Source organism: Orcinus orca, chromosome 15 (genome assembly GCF_937001465.1).
Source record: "Orcinus orca chromosome 15, mOrcOrc1.1, whole genome shotgun sequence".
Classification (NCBI taxonomy): Eukaryota; Metazoa; Chordata; class Mammalia; order Artiodactyla; family Delphinidae; genus Orcinus; species Orcinus orca.
Genome location: NC_064573.1, coordinates 80100455 through 80120792, shown reverse-complemented (window position 1 = coordinate 80120792; position 20338 = coordinate 80100455). Strand labels below are relative to the sequence as shown.

The following is a 20338-nucleotide window of genomic DNA, read 5'->3' as shown; positions in this document are numbered from 1 at the left end:
TCCTTGGAAGTCAACTTGACACCATCTATGAAAATCAAAATTTCACCTGCCCTTTCACATAGCTATTCTACTTCCAGGAATTTATCCTATAAAGTAAATATACTCAGGACTGCACTAAATGACAAATGCAGAAAGATGCTTACTGCAACATTGTTCATAGTAGTGTGAGACTTGAAACAACTTACATGTCCTTCAAGGGGAACTGGTTAAAATTGTTATGGGACCTTCATATGATGTTACAAAGATCAGAATAGATCTAGATATGCCAGTACAAAAAAACCCAAAAAACAAAAAAACTCCAAAACAGAATATTTTACCAAATAGAATACCTAATATTATTCAAGTTTTGTAGAAAAAAGATGTATATGAGAGGTTTACACAGGTACTGCAAAAGACCGAGAACAACAAAGATTCACTGGTACCATTAATAATGGTTACCTCTAGATAGCCGGATTTGGGGATGAAAGAAAACTTCCAGTTTTTTTTTGTTTGTTTTTGTTTTTTTTTTTTAAAACTTCCAGTTTTAACTTTTAAATTCTTTGGAACAGTTCAATTTGTTAGGGTGCTGAAAGCATAGGAGAATTTTTGATTTGTATTTCTATTAATGTAGTGTTGTTTTCACAGCAGTTAAAAAACACCTTTGCAGAGGGCTCCCCTGGTGGCGCAGTGGTTGAGAGTCCGCCTACCGATGCAGGGGACATGGGTTTGTGCCCCGGTCCGGGAAGATCCCACATGCCGCGGAGCGGCTGGGCCAGTGAGCCATGGCCTCTGAGCCTGCGAGTCTGGAGCCTGTGCTCCGCAATGGGAGAGGCCACAACAGTGAGAGGCCCGCACAACGCAAAAAAAAAAAACCCAAAAACAAACAAAAAAACACCTTTGCTGAAGAGTTTCTTTTGGGGTGATAAAAAATTCTGGAACCACACAGTGGTCATAGCTGCACAACACTGTGAGCTGCATACTTAAAACGGCAGAATCTACGTTACATAGATTTTACCCCCCAATCCCCCCACACAAATGACTAAAAATATCCACCTATTTGCAATGAAGGAGAACAGGTGAAAGGTATACAGGAATTCTTTGCACTATCTTTGCAACCTTTTTGTAAAACTAAATTTATCCCAAGATTAAAAAAAAAAAAACTTAAGGGACAATTATCCCCCTTAAATTTATTTTTTATCCATTTGTCTGGAGTAAAAAAATCCAATTATTTTTGTGAGTATAACTTAAACTAGAAAGGTAGTTTCAATCAGTAGCAATTATCTTCCCAAATAACACTAGTAGAGTCTGTTCTTGCCATGTTGTTGATGAGTTTTTGCTCCATGTTCAACATCTTTGGCCTGTAATTCCCGACCAAGGCCAGAACACATGCCATCTTCAGCTTAAATGTAAATCTCTTTCCTAACTGCCATTTCTCAGACGCCATGGCTCAGAGATGCTCTGGGCACAAGGAAGTTGCTTTCTACAGGCCAAAATGGAAGATACTTGCATGTAGCATGAGCACAGACATCAGGAGAGCGTCCTGCATTCCACATGGCATCCATCTGGCATGAAACACTGAATTTTTTAGTAAACAGGAAGTCACAGTAGGTTTGCTCCATATATGGGGAGAGCCCTGAAAACCTGGTGATACACACTTGACAATGAGAGTGTGTCCATGGGTATAAAGGAGATTATCTGTTTATGGAACCTGTTAGAATAAAAAAGCTAATTAAAAGAACAGGCCAGTTATACCTACTTTCTTTCCACAGACTGCTTTTCTTTCAGGAGATCATTTAGTCTGTGCTCCAAATTATCACATTTCTCAATTGTTTCTTTAAATTTGGTCTTCATGTTGTTAATCTGAAAGAGCAAACAGAGATCAGTTTCACTTCACAAAGACAAAGCTGTGTGGCCTTTGGGGCTAATATCACAATTTTTTTTCCCAATTACCTGTCTTTAACTTTGATAAACCAAATTTGGAAAAGGTGAGACCATTATCTGAAAGAATTTCTGCAATAGGAATAAAAATTTTGAGAAATCCTTTTCTTCTTACCATTTCTCTAAACCAGGATCAAGAGGGTCAAGAGCTACTGAATGTTGAGTGAAACTGCCAGAAGGTAAAGAAAGAGCTTCAGGCTGTAGAGCATGAGATGATTTATCAGAGGCCAGACCAGAACCTCCCATTCTTTGTTTTTAAATTGAAGCGTAGTTGATGATATTGTGTAATATTGTGTTAGTTTCAGGTGTACAGCAAAGTGATTCATATATATATATATTTCAGATTATTTCCATTATAGGTTATTACAAGACATTGAGTATTGTTCCCTGTGTTATACAGTAAATATTGTTCCCTGTGTTATACAGTAAATCCTTGTTGCTTTCTATTTCATATATAGTAATATCTGTTAATCTCATACTGCCCTTCCTTTCCCCTTTGGTAAACATAAGTTTGTTTTCTATGTCTGTGAGTCTGTTTCTGTTTTGTAAATAGATTCATTTGTATTATTTTTTAGATTTGGATATAAGTGATATCATGTAATATTTGTCTTTCTGTCTGACTTACTTCATTTAGTTTGATAATCTCTAGGTCCATCCATGTTGCTGCAAATGGCATTATTTCATTCTTTTTTACAGCTGAGTAATATTCCATTGCATATATATACCACATCTTCTTTACCCATTTATCTGTGGATGGACATTTAGGTTTCTTCCATGTCTTAGCTACTGTAAACAGTGCTGCTATGAACACCGGGGTGCATTTTTCTTTTCAAATTAGTTTTCATCTTTTCTGAATATATGCCCAGGAGTGGGATTGCAGGATCATATGGCAGTTCTGTTTTTAGTTTTTTAAGGAACCTCCATACTGTTCTCCGTAGTGACTGCACCAATTTACATTCCCATCAACAGTGTAGGAGGGCAGAATCTCCAATTCTTAACTGACCAGTTTTTTAACTCTTGAGATCATATTCTAAAAGTTACACTTGACCCTTGAACAATGTGTGGTCTCGACCCTCCTTGAAGTCGAAAATCTGAGTATAACTTTATTGTCGGCCCTCCGTATCCATGGTTCTGCATCTGTGGATGCAACCATTTGCGGATCCTGCAGTACTGTAGCAGGTATCCACTGAAAACAATCCACATATAAGTGGATCTGTGCAGTTCAAATCCATGCTTTTAAGTGACAATTGTATTATCCAAATAATCTGAAGTTACTTGTAACAGGTGATTCTGTTTGGTGCTTTTTTCCGTCCAATTTCACTATTAATTTACTCATGTACTGTGAAGCCATATGGAACATAAGCAGTTTTTATTTTGAGTTTATATAAAGGCAATTTACAGAGAGAATTCAAATTACATTGTCTTAAAAACTTAAGAGAAATTAAAAATTCTGGTGTATTATGTGTCAGATGGCAGCAATCCTAGCAAGGAGTCTGTGGAAGTCTAGTTATGTAGACACTGGATTCACACAGGTGTTAAGATCTACAGACTTGGGAAACACCTCCACTCCACTTGTCTAAGGACACAGGAAGACAGGTGGATCGTGATATAATAATAATAATAGGAACAGAAGTGACTGAGAATTTAAATCCTATGGCCCAGGTCCTGGCTAGGTGTTTTATAGGTAGTATCTCATTTATTGTTTATAACAAGCCTATGACTTAGGCATGTAAACCTTTTACAGAAACTGAGGCTTAGAGAAAGGTGAGGCAATACACTCCAAGGTCACCCAGCTCGAGTGACATGGGTCCAAGACTGGACCCCCAAGTCTGGGTCCAAAGCCAATTTCTAAAACTCTCTCTGCACTATATGGGAGGCCAAAGCTCTACAGCAAAGGAAAACTGACCTCTTGGCAAGATTTAAACTCTTAGCAAAGATCCGTGATGCATGCAACATCCATCAGGCCAGAAAAAAGGCCACTACTTTTAACGCTTTCTTTTTTTTTTTTTTTGCGGTATGTGGGCCTCTCACTGTTGTGGCCTCTCCCATTGCGGAGCACAGGCTCTGGACGCGCAGGCTCAGCGGCCATGACTCACAGGCCCAGCCGCTCCGCGGCATGTGGGATCTTCCCAGACCGGGGCACGAACCTGCGTCCCCTGCATCGGCAGGCGGACTCTCAACCACTGCGCCACCAGGGAAGCCCTTAACGCTTTCTTTTTAAACATTTGCTACGGCTCGCCTAGCAGGTCTCTAACAGCACTGCTCCCTCTTTTTTTAAATAAGAAATTAACTGTTTTGTAGAAATTAACTTTAGAGCCAACGTCATTAAGTTGGAAGAACATGCAATTAAAGAGAGATTTCTAAAAGTTCCTCTATGTCATAAAAATAAAAATAGCTTTCAAATTGCTCTCATTCTATTTGGTATTAATTTTCTCCTCAATATTGTTTTAAAATAAGACCACTAGATCCTTCTGACATTTTCTCTTAAACTGACTCCTGTCAGTTTAGGGAAATTGGAAAGGACAGAAATGACCATCAAAAGGAACCAAACTGTCTGTTTTGGTCACTAAAGACAATAAGCTAAACACATTTAAATCAAGATGAAAAATATCTAGTAACCTCAAAAAGGTTTCTGATATTGCTAGAGACAAATGTTACAATGGCTTAAATTAGTGTTTGTTTTTTTAAAATTTATTTTTGGCTGCACTGGGTCTTCATTGCTGCGTGCGGGCTTTCTCTAGTTGCGGCGAGCGGGGGCTACTCTTTGTTGCGGTGCGCGGGCTTCTCATTGCGGTGGCTTCTCTCGTTGCGAAGCATGGGCTCTAGGCACGCAGGCTTCAGTAGTTGTGGCACACAGGCTCAGTAGTTGTGGCTCGCAAGCTCTACAGCGCAGGCTCAGCAGTTGTGGTGCACAAGCTTAGTTGCTCCGCAGTATGTGGGATCTTCTCGGACCAGGGCTTGAACCTGTGTCCCCTGCATTGGCAGGCGGGTTCTTAACTACTGCGCCACCAGGGAAGTCCTAAATTAGTGGTTTTAAAAGCACTTCTGACCATTAGCCCTCAGTAAGAAACACTTAGTGTACACACACACACACACACACACACCCTGATACAAAAGTTTCACAAAACAATATTAAATGTGATACACTCTGACATCTACCCTATGCTAATAAAAATGCCAGTTGTAGCCACCAAACTCAGTTCACAATCCACACCTGGAGAAAGAGCAATTTCTCTATGGAGCTAGAGGTTTAAAAAGAAAAGAGGTATCTTTAGGGGAATGCACCTGTACTGATGGCCTACTCTATGCTCTTATACATGGCCCCACTAAAACTATGAACCTTCAAGTGGGTATGAGCTTCATTTTCCAGAACAGACTCTGCTCACATACTACAGCAATTGTACTACCTAAGGCATCGGGGGACTGGAATAGTATTATAATTGAAGTCCGCAGTGAATTTCAATCTGCAGCTCCTCTCCTCCCCCACATTACCTTTATATGAGGCCCGTGACCAAGAATCTCTGCCAGTGAAATGCACGGTTACTGTTTTCTCCCTGCATGTGCTCTACTGCTGAAGGTGCCAACGGACAGAGGACTGGTCAAAAGGAGGACAGCAGCAGGAACAAAAGGCTTGCATCACCAATTAACTTACGGATAAGTGACATTTTTTACTAGAAAACAAAATATCCTTTTCGAGCTTTTTATTTAGGGCTGCCCTTGCCTCTACCTTATCCCTACCTAAAAGTAGACACAAGTTTCACATTTTTAGCTTCCCTGCCCCTTGACTTGCTTTCCATGGGCGTGTGTTAGGGAATGCAGTTAATCCTAAAGAGTCTTAAAGGGCAGAGAGAATCCTGAGCTTAGCTCTCAAGGGTCTGCACAAAGCACTTTAGGTGCTCACGATGGTACAGCCCGTAGAAAAACCCATTAGTGAGGCTGCATGGAGTTGCCAGTGCTCCTCCCTGGGAGCCCCAAACCTGACACCAAGTGGCAGCGGCCTCTGCTCTGCCTTGTGAGTGCCATCAGACGCACCTCCTTCCCACGTGGACTCCGATCAAGCCCTATTCAGAACAGTATGTCAAGTGACCTGAAGCCCCTCTGGAAAGGCACTTCCATTGCTTAGAAGGTTCCTGTAAGAATTTCATCATGAACTTTTCACCAAAGATCATTTTAAAGCTGGTGTTAAGCCTTAATGAAAAAACCTGATTTCTCCTCATTTGCAGGCATACTCAGAAACTTGGGCCCACGGGCCTGGCATAAAGTGAAAGCTTGGCCCTGCCTGCTAAGCTCCACGATAACACCAGCTGCCACTGAGGTGAGCCCCAAACCCGGCTCTGCAGTCCCCCCATCTGGGGGCCCAGTTGCTGGTGAGGATTCGCAAAGTTATTAAAATAATCACTTTAAAAATAATCATTTAAGTCAATCATTTAAAAACATTTTAAAGCCTTTACTTAACACTAAGAGAATCACTGAATTATGAACACTGTCTCTAGGTCCTGATAACGGTTCCCAGAGCCCTAGTTATACACGAACACTCAGGCGCTCACTGGTTTTCAAAGTCCCTGGTCTGGAACCCTCAGGGTTCCTTGTATATGCTGGAGCCAAAGGCCAAACCAAGCAGGTGGAGCTCTGGGCCACTCTGGGCCGGGTTTCCACCAAAATCACATCACTTTTCTCTTCTATCCATCCGAGTAGTGAATGGCCTTTTCTTTAAAGCATTATTTTGTTAAATTTTCAAGACTACTGCCCTAGACTAATAAGGTGCCATGGTGACCACTTCAGCATCTCGGCCTAATTTTATTCCCTTCAGTTTCAAAGCACCATCTTGTTGCCTCAGGAGCGCATATTCAGCTCCCCAAAGCAGCTGTTCCCAAGGTGACAAACCAACTGGCTGACTGAAAGTACAAACCCTCATGCACATACTTCTATTTTTTAAATGGAATTGCACAAGGCACTAGAAAACCTGATTGAAGTTAACAAACAAACAACATCCCAACCCCAAAATACCAAGCCTTTAAGTCCAAGGTTTCTTTGGTTTCAGGTATGTAGCAAGTATTTTATTTCTTCCCTAACTTAGTATAGGGCTCAGCACAAAATAAAATTGTGTATAGGGCTCAGCACACAATAAAATCTTCTTGATTTACTAATCCTAGGTGAGAATATATGTCTGCTTCCCTTCTCCTTTTAAATTATGCTTAGTTGATTACATTTGCAATAGCGTATTTCTGTCTCTTCCTTTTCCTCTTTTTGACTAACGTCATTCTCATTGTGGCCTACAATTTCTTGTTCCCTGATACGACCTTCTGGGGCTAAGTCTCTAGCATAATGACAAGTCAGGTGTTTACTACTTCTCCCTGGAAACTTGATGTAGAGTTAGGTTACTGGGGTAAGCCAACTGATTCCAAATCTTTTCTTTTTCCTACCCCTTACTAGCCCCCAGCTTTGTTGAGATTTAACTGACATGTAACAAAGGTTTCTTTTTAGAGGTAAACCAGTTCTCTACCTATAGATGAGACTGAGAAGGAAGACTCTGAGACCCCTTTTTCCCTGTACTCTTCCTTCTCCCCCCAACATCAGGCTATCCTGGCATGTGGCATTTCAGCAGTCACCAGACCAGAAACTTACTTCCTCTGCTGTGTCCTTCTCTATCCGAACTATCTTGTTTTCCCAGTAGATTCGTTGAGACTCCAGCTGGCTTGTTAGTAAATATGAATACTACAAAAACAGAGAATGAACACCAAAACATAAGTCACAGTTGTCAGTCTCTGAAATTCAATTAAAACCTGACTTTTAATGACCTGCAGAAGATTAAGAGGAACATACAGAATGCATATTACACCTTGGTTCCACTCTACTCAATAAACTAGGGGAACACAGAGATGACAATTACACTTTGGTCCTCTGGGGGCTTACAATCTATAGGGACAAACAGAGAAATGTACAATTTTAAAACCCTTAGATTTCTGTTTAAGCTGACTTCAAGAAGAACTACATGGTTTTGTTTTGTTTTTTTCCCTTCATTTCTTTCTTTTTTTTTTTTACATCTTTATTGGGGTATAATTGCTTTACAATGGGGTGTTAGTTTCTGCTTTGTAACAAAGTGAATCAGTTATACATATACATATGTTCCCATATCTCTTCGCTCTTGTGTCTCCCTCCCTCCCACCCTCCCTATCCTACCCCTCCAGGCGGTCACAAAGCACCGAGCTGATATCCCTGTGCTATGCGGCTGCTTCCCACTAGCTATCTACCTTACGCTTGGTAGTGTATATATGTCCATGCCTCTCTCTCGCTTTGTCACAGCTCACCCTTCCCCCTCTGCATATCCTCAAGTCCGTTCTCTAGTAGGTCTGTGTCTTTATTCCTGTCTTACCCCTAGGTTCTTCATGACATTTTTTTTCTTAAATTCCATATATATGTGTTAGCATATGGTTATTTGTCTTTCTCTTTCTGACTTACTTCACTCTGTATTACAGACTCTAGGTCTATCCACCTCATTACAAATAGCTCAATTTCGTTTCTTTTTATGGCTGAGTAATATTCCATTGTATATATGTGCCACATCTTCTTTATCCATTCATCCGATGATGGACATGTAGGTTGTTTCCATCTCTGGGCTATTGTAAATAGAGCTGCAATGAACATTTTGGTACATGACTCTTTTTGAATTATGGTTTTCTCAGGGTATATGCCCAGTAGTGGGATTGCTGGGTCATATGGTAGTTCTATTTGTAGTTTTTTAAGGAACCTCCATACTGTTCTCCATAGTGGCTGTACCAATTCACATTCCCACCAGCAGTGAAAGAGTGTTCCCTTTTCTGCACACCCTCTCCAGCATTTATTGTTTCTATATTTTTTGATGATGGCCATTCTGATTGGTATGAGATGATATCTCATTGTAGTTTTGATTTGCATTTCTCTAATGATTAATGACGTTGAGCATTCTTTCATGTGTTTGTTGGCAGTCTGTATATCTTCTTTGGAGAAATGTCTATTTAGGTCTTCTGCCCATTTTTGGATTGGGTTGTTTGTTTTTTTGTTATTGAGCTGCATGAGCTGCTTGTAAATTTTGGAAATTAATCCTTTGTCAGTTGCTTCATTTGCAAATATATTCTCCCATGCTGAGGGCTGTCTTTTGGTCTTGTTTATGGTTTCCTTTGCTGTGCAAAGGCTTTTAAGTTTCATTAGGTTCCATTTGTTTATTTTTGTTTTTATTTCCATTTCTCTAGGAGGTGGGTCAAAAAGGATCTTACTGTGATTTATGTCATAGAGTGTTCTGCCTATGTTTTCCTCTAAGAGTTTGACACTTTCTGGCCTTACATTTAGGTCTTTAATCCATTTTGAGCTTATTTTGGTGTATGGTGTTAGGGAGTGTTCTAATTTCATATTTTTACATGTACCCGTCCAGGAAGAGGCTGTCCTTTCTCCACTGTACATTCCTGCCTCCTTTATCAAAGATAAGGTGACCATATGTGTGTGGGTTTATCTCTGGGCTTTCTATCCTGTTCCACTGATCTATCTTTCTGTTTTTGTGCCAGTACCATACTGTCTTGATTACTGTAGCTTTGTAGTATAGTCTGAAGTGAGGGAGCCTGATTCCTCCAGCTCCGTTTTTCGTTCTCAAAATTGCTTTGGCTATTTGGGGTCTTTTGTGTTTCCATACAAATTGTGAAATTTTTTGTTCTAGTTCTGTGAAAAATGCCAGTGGTGGTTTCATAGGGATTGCATTGAATCTGTAGATTGCTTTGGGTAGTAGAGTCATTTTCACAATGTTGACTCTTTCAATCCAAGAACATGGTATATCTCTCCATCTATTTGTATCATCTTTAATTTCTTTCATCAGTGTCTTATAATTTTCTGCATACAGGTCTTTTGTCTCCTTAGGTAGGTTTATTCCTAGATATTTTATTCTTTTTGTTGCAATGGTAAACGGGAGTGTTTTCTTGATTTCACTTTCAGATTTTTCATCATTAGTGTATAGGAATGCCAGAGATTTCTGTGCATTAATTTTGTATCCTGCTACTTTACCAAATTCATTGATTAGCTCTAGTAGTTTTCTGGTAGCATCTTTAGGATTCTCTATGTATAGTATCATGTCATCTGCAAACAGTGACAGCTTTACTTCTTCTTTTCCGATTTGGATTCCTTTTATTTCCTTTTCTTCTCTGATTGCTGTAGCTAAAACTTCCAAAACTATGTTGAATAAGAGTGGTGAGAGTGGGCAACCTTGTCTTGTTCCTGATCTTAGTGGAAATGCTTTCAGTTTTTCACCATTGAGGATGATGTTGGCTGTGGGTTTGTCATATATGGCCTTTATTATGTTGAGGTAAGTTCCCTCTATGCCTACTTTCTGCAGGGTTTTTATCATAAATGGGTGATGAATTTTGTCGAAAGCTTTCTCTGCATCTATTGAGATGATCATATGGTTTTTCTCCTTCAACTTGTTAATATGGTTTATCACATTGATTGATTTGAGTATATTGAAGAATCCTTGCATTCCTGGAATAAACCCCACTTGATCATGGTGTATGATCCTTTTAATGTGCTGTTGGATTCTGTTTGCTAGTATTTTGTTGAGGATTTTTGCATCTATGTTCATCAGTGATATTGGCCTGTAGTTTTCTTTCTTTGTGACATCCTTGTCTGGTTTTGGTATCAAGGTTATGATGGCCTCGTAGAATGAATTTGGAAGTGTTCCTCCCTCTGCTATATTTTGGAAGAGTCTGAGAAGGATAGGTGTTAGCTCTTCTCTAAATGTTTGATAGAATTCGCCTGTGAAGCCATCTGGTCCTGGGCTTTTGTTTGTTGGAAGATATTTAACCACAGTTTCAATTTCAGTGCTTCTGATTGGCCTGTTCATATTTTGTATTTCTTCCTGATTCACTCTTGGCAGGTTGTGCATTTCTAAGAATTTGTCCATTTCTTCCAGGTTGTCCATTTTATTAGCATAGAGTTGCTTGTAGTAATCTCTCATGATCTTTTGTATTTCTGCAGTGTCAGTTGTTACTTCTCCTTTTTCATTTCTAATTCTATTGATTTGAGTCTTCTCCCTTTTTTTCTTGATGAGTCTGGCTAATGGTTTATCAATTTTGTTTATCTTCTCAAAGAACCAGCTTTTAGTTTTATTGATCTTTTTTATCATTTCCTTCTTTCTTTTTCATTTATTTCTGATCTGATTTTTATGATTTCTTTCCTTCTGCTAACTTTGGGGGTTTTTTGTTCTTCTTTCTCTAATTGCTTAGGTGCAAGGTTAGGTTGTTTATTCGAGATGTTTCCTGTTTCTTAAGGTGGGCTTGTATTGCTATAAACTTCCCTCTTAGAACTGCTTTTGCTGCATCCCATAGGTTTTGGGTCATCGTGTCTCCATTGTCATTTGTTTCTAGGTTATTTTTTGATTTCCTCTTTGATTTCTTCAGTTATCACTTCGTTATTAAGTAGTGTATTGTTTAGCCTCCATGTGTTTGTATTTTTTACAGATCTTTTCCTGTAATTGATATCTAGTCTCATAGCGTTGTGGTCGGAAAAGATACTTGATACAATTTCAATTTTCTTAAATTTACCAAGGCTTGATTTGTGACCCAAGATATGATCTATCCTGGAGAATGTTCCATGAGCACTTGAGAAAAATGTGTATTCTGCTGTTTTTGGATGGAATGTCCTATAAATATCAATTAAGTCCGTCTTGTTTAATGCATCACTTAAAGCTTGTGTTTTCTTTTTTATTTTCATTTTGGATGATCTGTCCATTGGTGAAAGTGGGGTGTTAAAGTCCCCTACTATGAATGTGTTACTGTCAATTTCCCCTTTTATGGCTGTTAGTATTTGCCTTATGTACTGAAGTACTCCTATGTTGGATGCATAAATATTTACAATTGTTATATCTTCTTCTTGGATTGATCGCTTGATCATTATGTAGTGTCCTTCTTTATCTCTTCTAATAGGCTTTATTTTAAACTCTATTTTGTCTGATATGAGAATTGCTACTCCAGCTTTCTTTTGGTTTCCATTTGCATGAAATATCTTTTTCCATCCCCTTACTTTCAGTCTGTATGTGTCTCTAGGTCTGAAGTGGGTCTCTTGTAGACGGCATATATATGGGTCTTGTTTTTGTATCCATTCAGCCAATCTGTGTCTTTTGGTGGGAGCATTTAGTCCATTTACATTTAAGGTAATTATCGATATGTATGTTCCTATTCCCATTTTGTAAATTGTTTTGGGTTCGTTATTGTAGGTCTTTTCCTTGTCTTGTGTTTCCTGCCTAGAGAAGTTCCTTTAGCATTTGTTGTAAAGCTAGTTTGGTGGTGCTGAACTCTCTCAGCTTTTGCTTGTCTGTAAAGGTTTTAATTTCTCCATCAAATCTGAATGAGATCCTTGCTGGGTAGAGTAATCTTGGTTGCAGGTTTTTCTCCTTCATCACTTTAAATATGTCCTGCCACTCCCTTCTGGCTTGCAGAGTTTCTGCTGAAAGATCAGCTGTTAACCTTATGGGGATTCCCTTATGTGTTATTTGCTGTTTTTTTTTTTTTTTTTTTTTTTGCGCTACAGGGGCCTCTCACTGTTGTGGCCTCTCCCATTGCGGAGCACAGGCTCCGGACACACAGGCTCAGCAGCCATGGCTCACAGGCCCAGCTGCTCTGTGGCATCTTCCCGGACCGGGGCACGAACCCCTGTCCCCTGCATCGGCAGGCGGACTCTCAACCACTGCGCCACCAGGGAAGCCCTCCCTTGCTGCTTTTAATATGTTTTCTTTGTATTTAATTTTTGACAGTTTGATTAATATGTGTCTTGGCATATTTCTCCTTGGATTTATCCTGTATGGGACTCTCTGTGCTTCCTGGACTTGATTAACTATTTCCTTTCCCATATTAGGGAAGTTTTCAACTATAATCTCTTCAAATATTTTCTCAGTCCCTTTCTTTTTCTCTCCTTCTTTTGGAACCCCTATAATTCGAATGTTGGTGCGTTTAATGTTGTCCCAGAAGTCTCTGAGACTGTCCTCAGTTCTTTTCATTCTTTTCTCTTTATTCTGCTCTGCAGTAGTTATTTCCACTATTTTATCTTCCAGGTCACTTATCCGTTCTTCTGCCTCAGTTATTCTGCTATTGATCCCATCTACAGTATTTTTAATTTCATTTATTGTGTTGTTCATCATTGTTTGTTTCATCTTTAGTTCTTCTAGGTCCTTGTTAAATGTTTCTTGAATTTTGTCTATTCTATTTCCAAGATTTTGGATCATCTTTACTATCATTATTCTGAATTCTTTTTCAGGTAGACTGCCTATTTCCTCTTCATTTGTTTGGTCTGGTGGGTTTTCACCTTGCTCCTTCATCTGCTGTGTATTTCTCTGTCTTCTCATTTTGCTTATCTTACTGTGTTTTGGGTCTCCTTTTTGCAGGCTGCAGGTTCGTAGTTCCCGTTGTTTTTGGTGTCTGTCCCCAGTGGCTAAGGTTGGTTTAGTGGGTTGTGTAGGCTTCCTGGTGGAGGGCACTAGTGCCTGTGTTCTGGTGGATGAGGCTGGATCAGCTTGGTGGTCGTTGAGTGAAGCTGTGTGCTGGCGTTGAGATGGAGATCTCTGGGAGATTTTCGCCGTTTGATATTATGTGGAGCTGGGAGGTCTCTTGTTGACCAGTGTCCTGAAGTTGGCTCTCCCATCTCAGAGGCACAGCACTGACTCCTGGCTGCAGCACCAAGAGCCTTTCATCCACACGGCTGGCACAAGGTGGCCATCCCCGGTTTCACATCAACATGATCTCAGGCACAAACCTCCTTGTTTTTCCATTTTGTCTTTAAGTTACTTGTTGAAACAACGGCCCGCTGTCCGCACGACTGTCGTGGCTTCGGCCTCTGGGGCCCCTCCAGAGCTGGCAGCCTCAGTGAGGCCGCTCTCCCCTCGGGCTCCGGGGCAGTTCCGTGACGGCGGAGGGAATAGACCCCAAGCCGCCGGGAGTTCCCTACATGGTTTTAAATCAAAGTGTAACTCAAATCAGCTCATCCATCTGCCCCCTACAGGAAGCTGTCCCTGTCACTCCCAGCCCTGGGTTAATTGTCTCTCTCGGCTCCCACGACACTGTGCCTATCATTACCAGCATTTATGACATTAGCACTTAATCACCGGTTTGCCTGCCTCTCTCCTTGACTGGACTGAACTCTTTGAAAGCAAGGATTATATCTTCATTTTTGTACCCCCAGTGCCTGGCACATTCTGGATGTCAAGAAATGTTTGCTGCCTGAATGAATGAACAGTGCTGTGTAACTACAGAGAAAGGAGAGGATCCGGTAGGACTTCTGAGAGAAGGTGAGATTTGAGAGGACTCTTGACAGACAGACAGGAGGAGGAGACAGATTCCAGAGAACTAACAAGATGTGAGCTGCGGATGTTTAGAATTGCTTCAGAGATGAAGTGAGACCAATGAGGCTGGGCTGTAGGGTATGGAGAGATGGGGCCTATGGAAGGCTCTGGGGTATGTATTGAGAAATAAGAGCCAAGGAGTGGCAAGATCACATCTGCATTCTGGAAAGACCATTCCAGGAGACTGGAAGAGATCTCATCATGTTTGCAGGCCAGAGAAGAGAATGAAAGAGCAACAGAAAGAAAGGACAATTGGAAGACTGTATGTGTGTGTGTCACTAGAATGTATGCTCCATGGGGGCAGGGAGTCTATTTAATGCTGAGCTCCCAGCAGCACATGGAAGAGTGGCTAACAGATGGGAACCCTCAATAAGTATTCACTGAATGAACATACTTAATTCGGAAGAGTTACTACAAACTTAACATTAAAAATTTGAATTTTTTGGGGGGACTTCCCTGGTGGTCCAGTGGTTAAGAGTCCGTCTCCCAATGCCAGGGACGCGGGTTCGATCCCTGGTCGGAAAACTAAGATCCCACATGCCGCGGAGCAACTAAGCCCACAAGTGCTGCAACTACTGAGCCCGCGCACTCTGGAGCCCAAGCACCACAACTGGAGAAAAGCCCTCCCGCTGCGACGAAAGATCCTGCATGCCACAACTGAGACCTGATGCAGCCAAAAATAAAAATAAATAAATAAATATTTTAAAAAAAAAGATTTGTATTTTTTTCACATCAATACAATTTATTAATGGTAACATCAGCTCTTTTAGGCCATCCCACTGACCTTAAGAGTCTAGAGATAAGCAAGTTTTCAAATGTCCACCTCCTCCCAAGGTTGAGGTATTTGTTTTTAAAGTAATCATTTTGAAATTTATAAAATAGGACTCAGGTTAAACTTTTCCTTCCTTAATATAAAATTTACACATCAATTTTATAGTAGATGGGGTTTACTGCTATGAGAAAAATAAGACTGTGGTAATTTTATTGCTTCCTTAATTATATGAAAACCCTAAAAATGGCTTTATCTATATAAGGGTCCAATTATAAAAGCCAGCCCAATATATGGGAAAAAGCTTCTCAGCATGGAAAGATGCTATTGGGGTTAACTTATCCTGACCAAGTTTGCTCAATTTCCAACTGCTACTGTGATGCCAACAGGAAGAATTTTTTTTTTATAGCTTTTTTTTTCAAGAATATATTTTATTTTTTGGCCACACCATGCAGCATGTGGGATCTTAGTTCCCCAACGAGGGATCGAACCCGTGCCCCCTGCAGTGGAAGCGTGGAGTCCTAACCACTGGACCAACAGGGAATCCCCCCCAACAGGAAGATTCTTAAACATTTTTTTTTTTTTGCCGTACGTGGGCCTCTCACTGTTGTGGCCTCTCCCGTTGCGGAGCACAGGCTCCAGATGCGTAGGCTCAGCGGCCACGGCTCACGGGCCCAGCCGCTCCGCGGCATGTGGGATCTTCCCGGACCGGGGCACGAACCCGTGTCCCCTGCATCGGCAGGCAGACTCTCAACCACTGCGCCACCAGGGAAGCCCAGGAAGATTCTTAACTTCCACCTTTATCACAGCTATAGAGGACAACACTAATACTGAACTTGAGACAACCAGGAACATGACACTGAAGGTAATAAGGCTCAGTGAAACTTATTAGATTTTCAAAGAAGAAAATCAGATGGAATAAAAATATTTTTATAATCCTTCAGAGCAATACAGATCTTTAAAACAAAAGCTAACATGCAGGGCATATGGCAAAATTAAAAGCCCAAACAACCTTTGAAGTTAGAGTAGTAAAAAGCAGTAGACATAGGTATTCAGTAATTATTAATAAAATATCTTACCTCTAACTGTAAGGCATCTATTTTCTCCTCCTGGCAAGTATCACCCTCACATTCATACTGTACTATCTTTCCATCTGTTTTACTTGCGACCAGTCGATGGACATAATTATCTAAAGAAAAGAATGAGTCAACTAAGGCATGTTTCTTCAGAATGAAAAGGGTCTCCATAAGCCTTTAACTTTGACAAAATTATGTTTTTACAGATCCAAATTAAATGCCTTGCAATATTTCTTTAAAAGTGGGTTAAATCATTTGAATTAAAAAAAGAGAGGGCAGAGTGTAAGTATTAACTCTCTTTATCCTCTGCAATGCAGGCCATTCACAGGAAATAGTGCCCTATGGGGCACCATGAGAACTGGAGTTTGCCACAGCTGTCAGGAAGACTTCAAGCTGTGAGAGCAAGGGGAGAGGTTCTGACGGAGACGTTTTCAGAAAGAATGAATCCAAATTAGAAAATGGGAGTGGTGTTCACCTCCAGCGTAGTCCCAGACTCGATGGTTGGTGAGCTGCATGGCATATGTGTGCTGGGTCTCCTCGAAGTGCTTATAGGCGTGTCGACTCACATACCGTCCACATCCTATGTGGCCACATATTAAACAAATCCACAGGTTCTGCCGAGAAGGAGGTAAGATCTTAATTAGTTACATAAAAACACATGACCTGGTCCACTGGGGTGGAAAGAGGAAAGCCTGACACAGGATGAGGTTTAGAGTTGTTTGTACAGGAGTTCTGAATAAATATGTTTAAAACCCAACAAGCAAGGATGCTTTTAGGGGTCAATTAGTTTTTCACTCTGGATTCTATGGAACTCTATGTAAATAGCAAGAAAAAATAATCACAATTATCAACAAAAGTCTAGGCGTTTTCAAAGGACAAAGAATGAAACCATAAAGTATTCTGTGTATGAGTAAAATAGTTTGTGTATTTTTATTTTTTGCCTGACCCTGGACAAAAAGAAAAAAAAAAAATCAGTCTCAAAAAGAATTGAAAAGAATTTACACCACACTGGGTAGAAGAAAACCCCAGATGATTAAAGCTGCATGCGTTACTCTTCCCCACCACTCGTTACTTACTTCCTGAACGCCACACTCGAAACACTTATTTTCTTCTACTGGCTCTGGTGTTTGACAATATCGGCAAACAGGGCACCTATAAAGGACACCAAAAAAATAATAATACAGATTAAATATAAAAGACAGCTGTCACAGAACCCAAAAGTCAAAAATGTAATTGTATATCCTCTCTCTCTTATATAATAGTTTTAAGTTTATCGTAATTAAGGACACCATTCAAAAGACAAATGCTTTCAAGCTATTCTCAAATGAAATGAAAAAAAAAACACAAAATTTTTAAAAATTAATTAATTAATTTATTTTTGGCTGCATTGGGTCTTCGTTGCTGCATGAGGGCTTCCTCTAGTTGCCAAAAGTGGGGGCTACTCTTTTTTTTGTTTGTTTATTTTTTTGTGGTACGTGGGCCTCTCACTGCTGTGGGCTCCGGACGCGCAGGCTCAGCGGCCATGGCTCACGGGCCCAGCCGCTCCGCGGCATGTGGGATCTTCCCAGACCGGGGCACGAACCCGTGTCCCCTGCATCGGCAGGCAGACTCTCAACCACTGCACCACCAGGGAAGCCCGGGGGCTACTCTTTGTTACAGTGCACGGGCTTCTCATTGCAGTGGCTTCTCTTGTTGCGGAGCATGGGCTCTAGGCACATGGGCTTCAGTAGTTGTGGCACGCGGGCTCAGTAGTTATGGCTCACGGGCTTAGTTGCTCCGTGGCATGTGGGATCTTCCCAGACCAGGGCTTGAACTCGTGTCCCCTGCAATGGCAGGCGTATTCTTCACCACTGCGCTACCAGGGAAGTCCCACAAAATATTGATAAAGCTGAGGATAAGGGAAAAATCTTGATCTGTCTCATATCTTTCTCCACTCTTCTGTCTAAAGCTTAGGTAATCAAAGAACTAAATATTTATAGGTTAGAATTAGAGACTTGAGACGAGTTGTTAATTTTGTTTCATGTCTGGCTACCCACAATGTATTTTTACTTCAATCTACCTTATCCCCATTTCTCAAAGTTTTAAATCATCCAAAATGTACCCTGTCCTTTCAAGGTTGCTCCTAAGAGTTGAAACTAAATTCTGTAGTAAACTTCACTAAAAAAAAAAGTTAATGGCCTTCATGAAACACATACAACATTTTGTCATACAATGAATTTCATCTGGAAAAAGATACCAGTGCTCGGTGAGTACTAAAGTTTCAATTTACAAAAAGCCAATAAAAATGGCACAGAAGCCAAACTCAGATACATAGAGCAGAAAGGTGGCTACCAGGGGCTGGGAAAAGGGGGAAACGGAGATGTTGGTCGAGAGGTACAAACTTTCAGTTATGCAAGATGAGTAAGTTCTAGAGAACTGGTACACATCAATGTTGACTATAATTGACAATATTGTACTGTGTTCTTAAAATTTACTAAGAGGGTGGAGCTTCGTTGTTCTCACGACAAAAAAAAAAGAAAAGTAAAACCAAAAAGGGAAAATAGTAAAGGTGTGAAGTGATGGATATGCTGACTTCTTGGCTGTGGTGAGCATTTTACAGTGTTGATGTATATCGGGTCATCTAGTTGTACACTTTAAATATATACTATTTTTGATTGTCAATTATACTTCAATAAAAATGAAAAAAAATTGAAAAAATCCATTAACCCTTATACTCAAGACAAAGTAATGCTAAGTACCAGTCACGAATATTTGTGTCCAATGGGCAAAAATGATAGAAAGTAGGTGATAGCTGAGGCTAAGTGAACTGGCACCAAGAAGAAAGAATGCTCAAGATATAACTAGTATCAGTTTGTTACCCTACTGAATAGATAAAACCAAGGAATGGAAATAAGCAGGAAGAACACTAAGTTCTTATCACAGATAAGGACTATGTTTCCCAAGAGAAAGCTAAAGGATTTAGTCTGTCTCTTTCTTTAGTACCAAAAGAGAAGACAGGACAAACTTGAAGAAGTAACAAAAGTGGCAGCTAGGGACTTCCCGGGTTGCCCAGTGGTTAAGAATCCACCTGCCAATGCAAGGGACACGGGTTTGAGCCCTGGCCGGGGAAGATCCCACATGCCGCAGAGCAACTAAGCCCGTGCACCACAACTACTGAGCCTGTGCTCTAGAGCCCACAAGCTACAACTACTGAAGCCCACGTGCCTAGAGCCCGTGCTCCGCAACAAGAGAAGGCACTGCAATGAGAAGCCCACGCACCACAACAAAGAGTAGCCCCCACTCGCCACAACTAGAGAAAGCCCGCGCACAGCAACGAAGACCCAATGCCGCCAAAAATAAATAATAAATAAATTTATTTAAAAAAAAAGAAGTGGCAGCTAGGACTCCACAAGCAGTCTTGTCAAACGTAGGAACTAGCTCTGTGTCATCACTTCAGTCTTTGTGGCAGCTGTGGTAGTGGCGGGATAAGAAAACAGCATCTGAAATCTAATTTTCTACACTGTGCCAAAATGATCTTTCCAAAATGTATGATCCTGAGAATAAAAAGGAAAAAGGGGGGAAAATTATAAAAATAAACTTATCTGTACTATACAATTAGCCCTCTATGATATACCATCTCATCTGTCTATTAAAAAATAACAGTTCATTCAATTCTTCCTGCCTTCCCTTCAAAAATAATTTTGAGTTGTAATCTTATTTTCCTGAGGAGATATTTGGGGAAATCCTCTCAGAATGTCCTTCCCTGACAAAAAACCACCCTTCGTGACCTGGTATCAATACCTCCTTCTGTAAGCAACCCTTCCAGACCACCCCAGCAGGGCAGCTGGCTCTCTCTCATATCTACCTCGAATTGTAAGCATACATGTATGTGTGACTCTCCCTTAGCAGATCAATGTTCCCGAGGAGGGTCTGTGTTTGTTTCTCTCCCCCTCGGCACACAGCACTGCAGTTGCACATAGAGAGGCTCAAAACCCACTTGCTGAAGGCACGGCACGGTTTTGAGGGCAGCTGCCCGGCGGGTTGAATTCTGGACCCAGTTCTGGCATTCGTTCTCTGTCATGACACTTTGAGCATGCTAATTTTCACCTCTGGGCCTCTGTCTCCTCTTCTATAAAATGAGGAGGTTGGACAAGATGGTCCCTGAGGAAACTTCCAACTTGAAAATGCTATGGTTTTACAAAACTTAACTTGTACGGAAAGTAAAATTGGAGTGGCAGGAAACAAAGA

At 40.7% G+C, this 20338-nt stretch overlaps 1 protein-coding gene and 1 long non-coding RNA gene across 3 annotated transcripts in view; one reads left to right on the top strand and one right to left on the bottom strand.

Moving 5' to 3' along the window:
• BRAP (BRCA1 associated protein) overlaps positions 1-20338 on the bottom strand; it is a 37625-nt gene that overhangs the window by 2995 nt on the left and 14292 nt on the right. Inside the window, exons 7-11 of one of the 2 annotated variants that reach the window (XM_012535522.3) lie at positions 17188-17263; positions 16587-16725; positions 16115-16224; positions 7543-7632; positions 1736-1839 (exon numbers count right to left, since the gene is read on the bottom strand). In XM_012535522.3, coding sequence (XP_012390976.2) covers positions 1736-1839; positions 7543-7632; positions 16115-16224; positions 16587-16725; positions 17188-17263 — 519 coding nt within the window. The remainder of the gene's footprint in view (positions 1-1735; positions 1840-7542; positions 7633-16114; positions 16225-16586; positions 16726-17187; positions 17264-20338) is intronic. The other variant, XM_033399976.2, reaches the window with a different exon arrangement.
• Positions 6119-15094, top strand: LOC125961293 (uncharacterized). Its single transcript, XR_007471803.1, has 3 exons — positions 6119-6232; positions 6736-6958; positions 14107-15094. It is a non-coding gene; the product is annotated as an uncharacterized LOC125961293 (long non-coding RNA).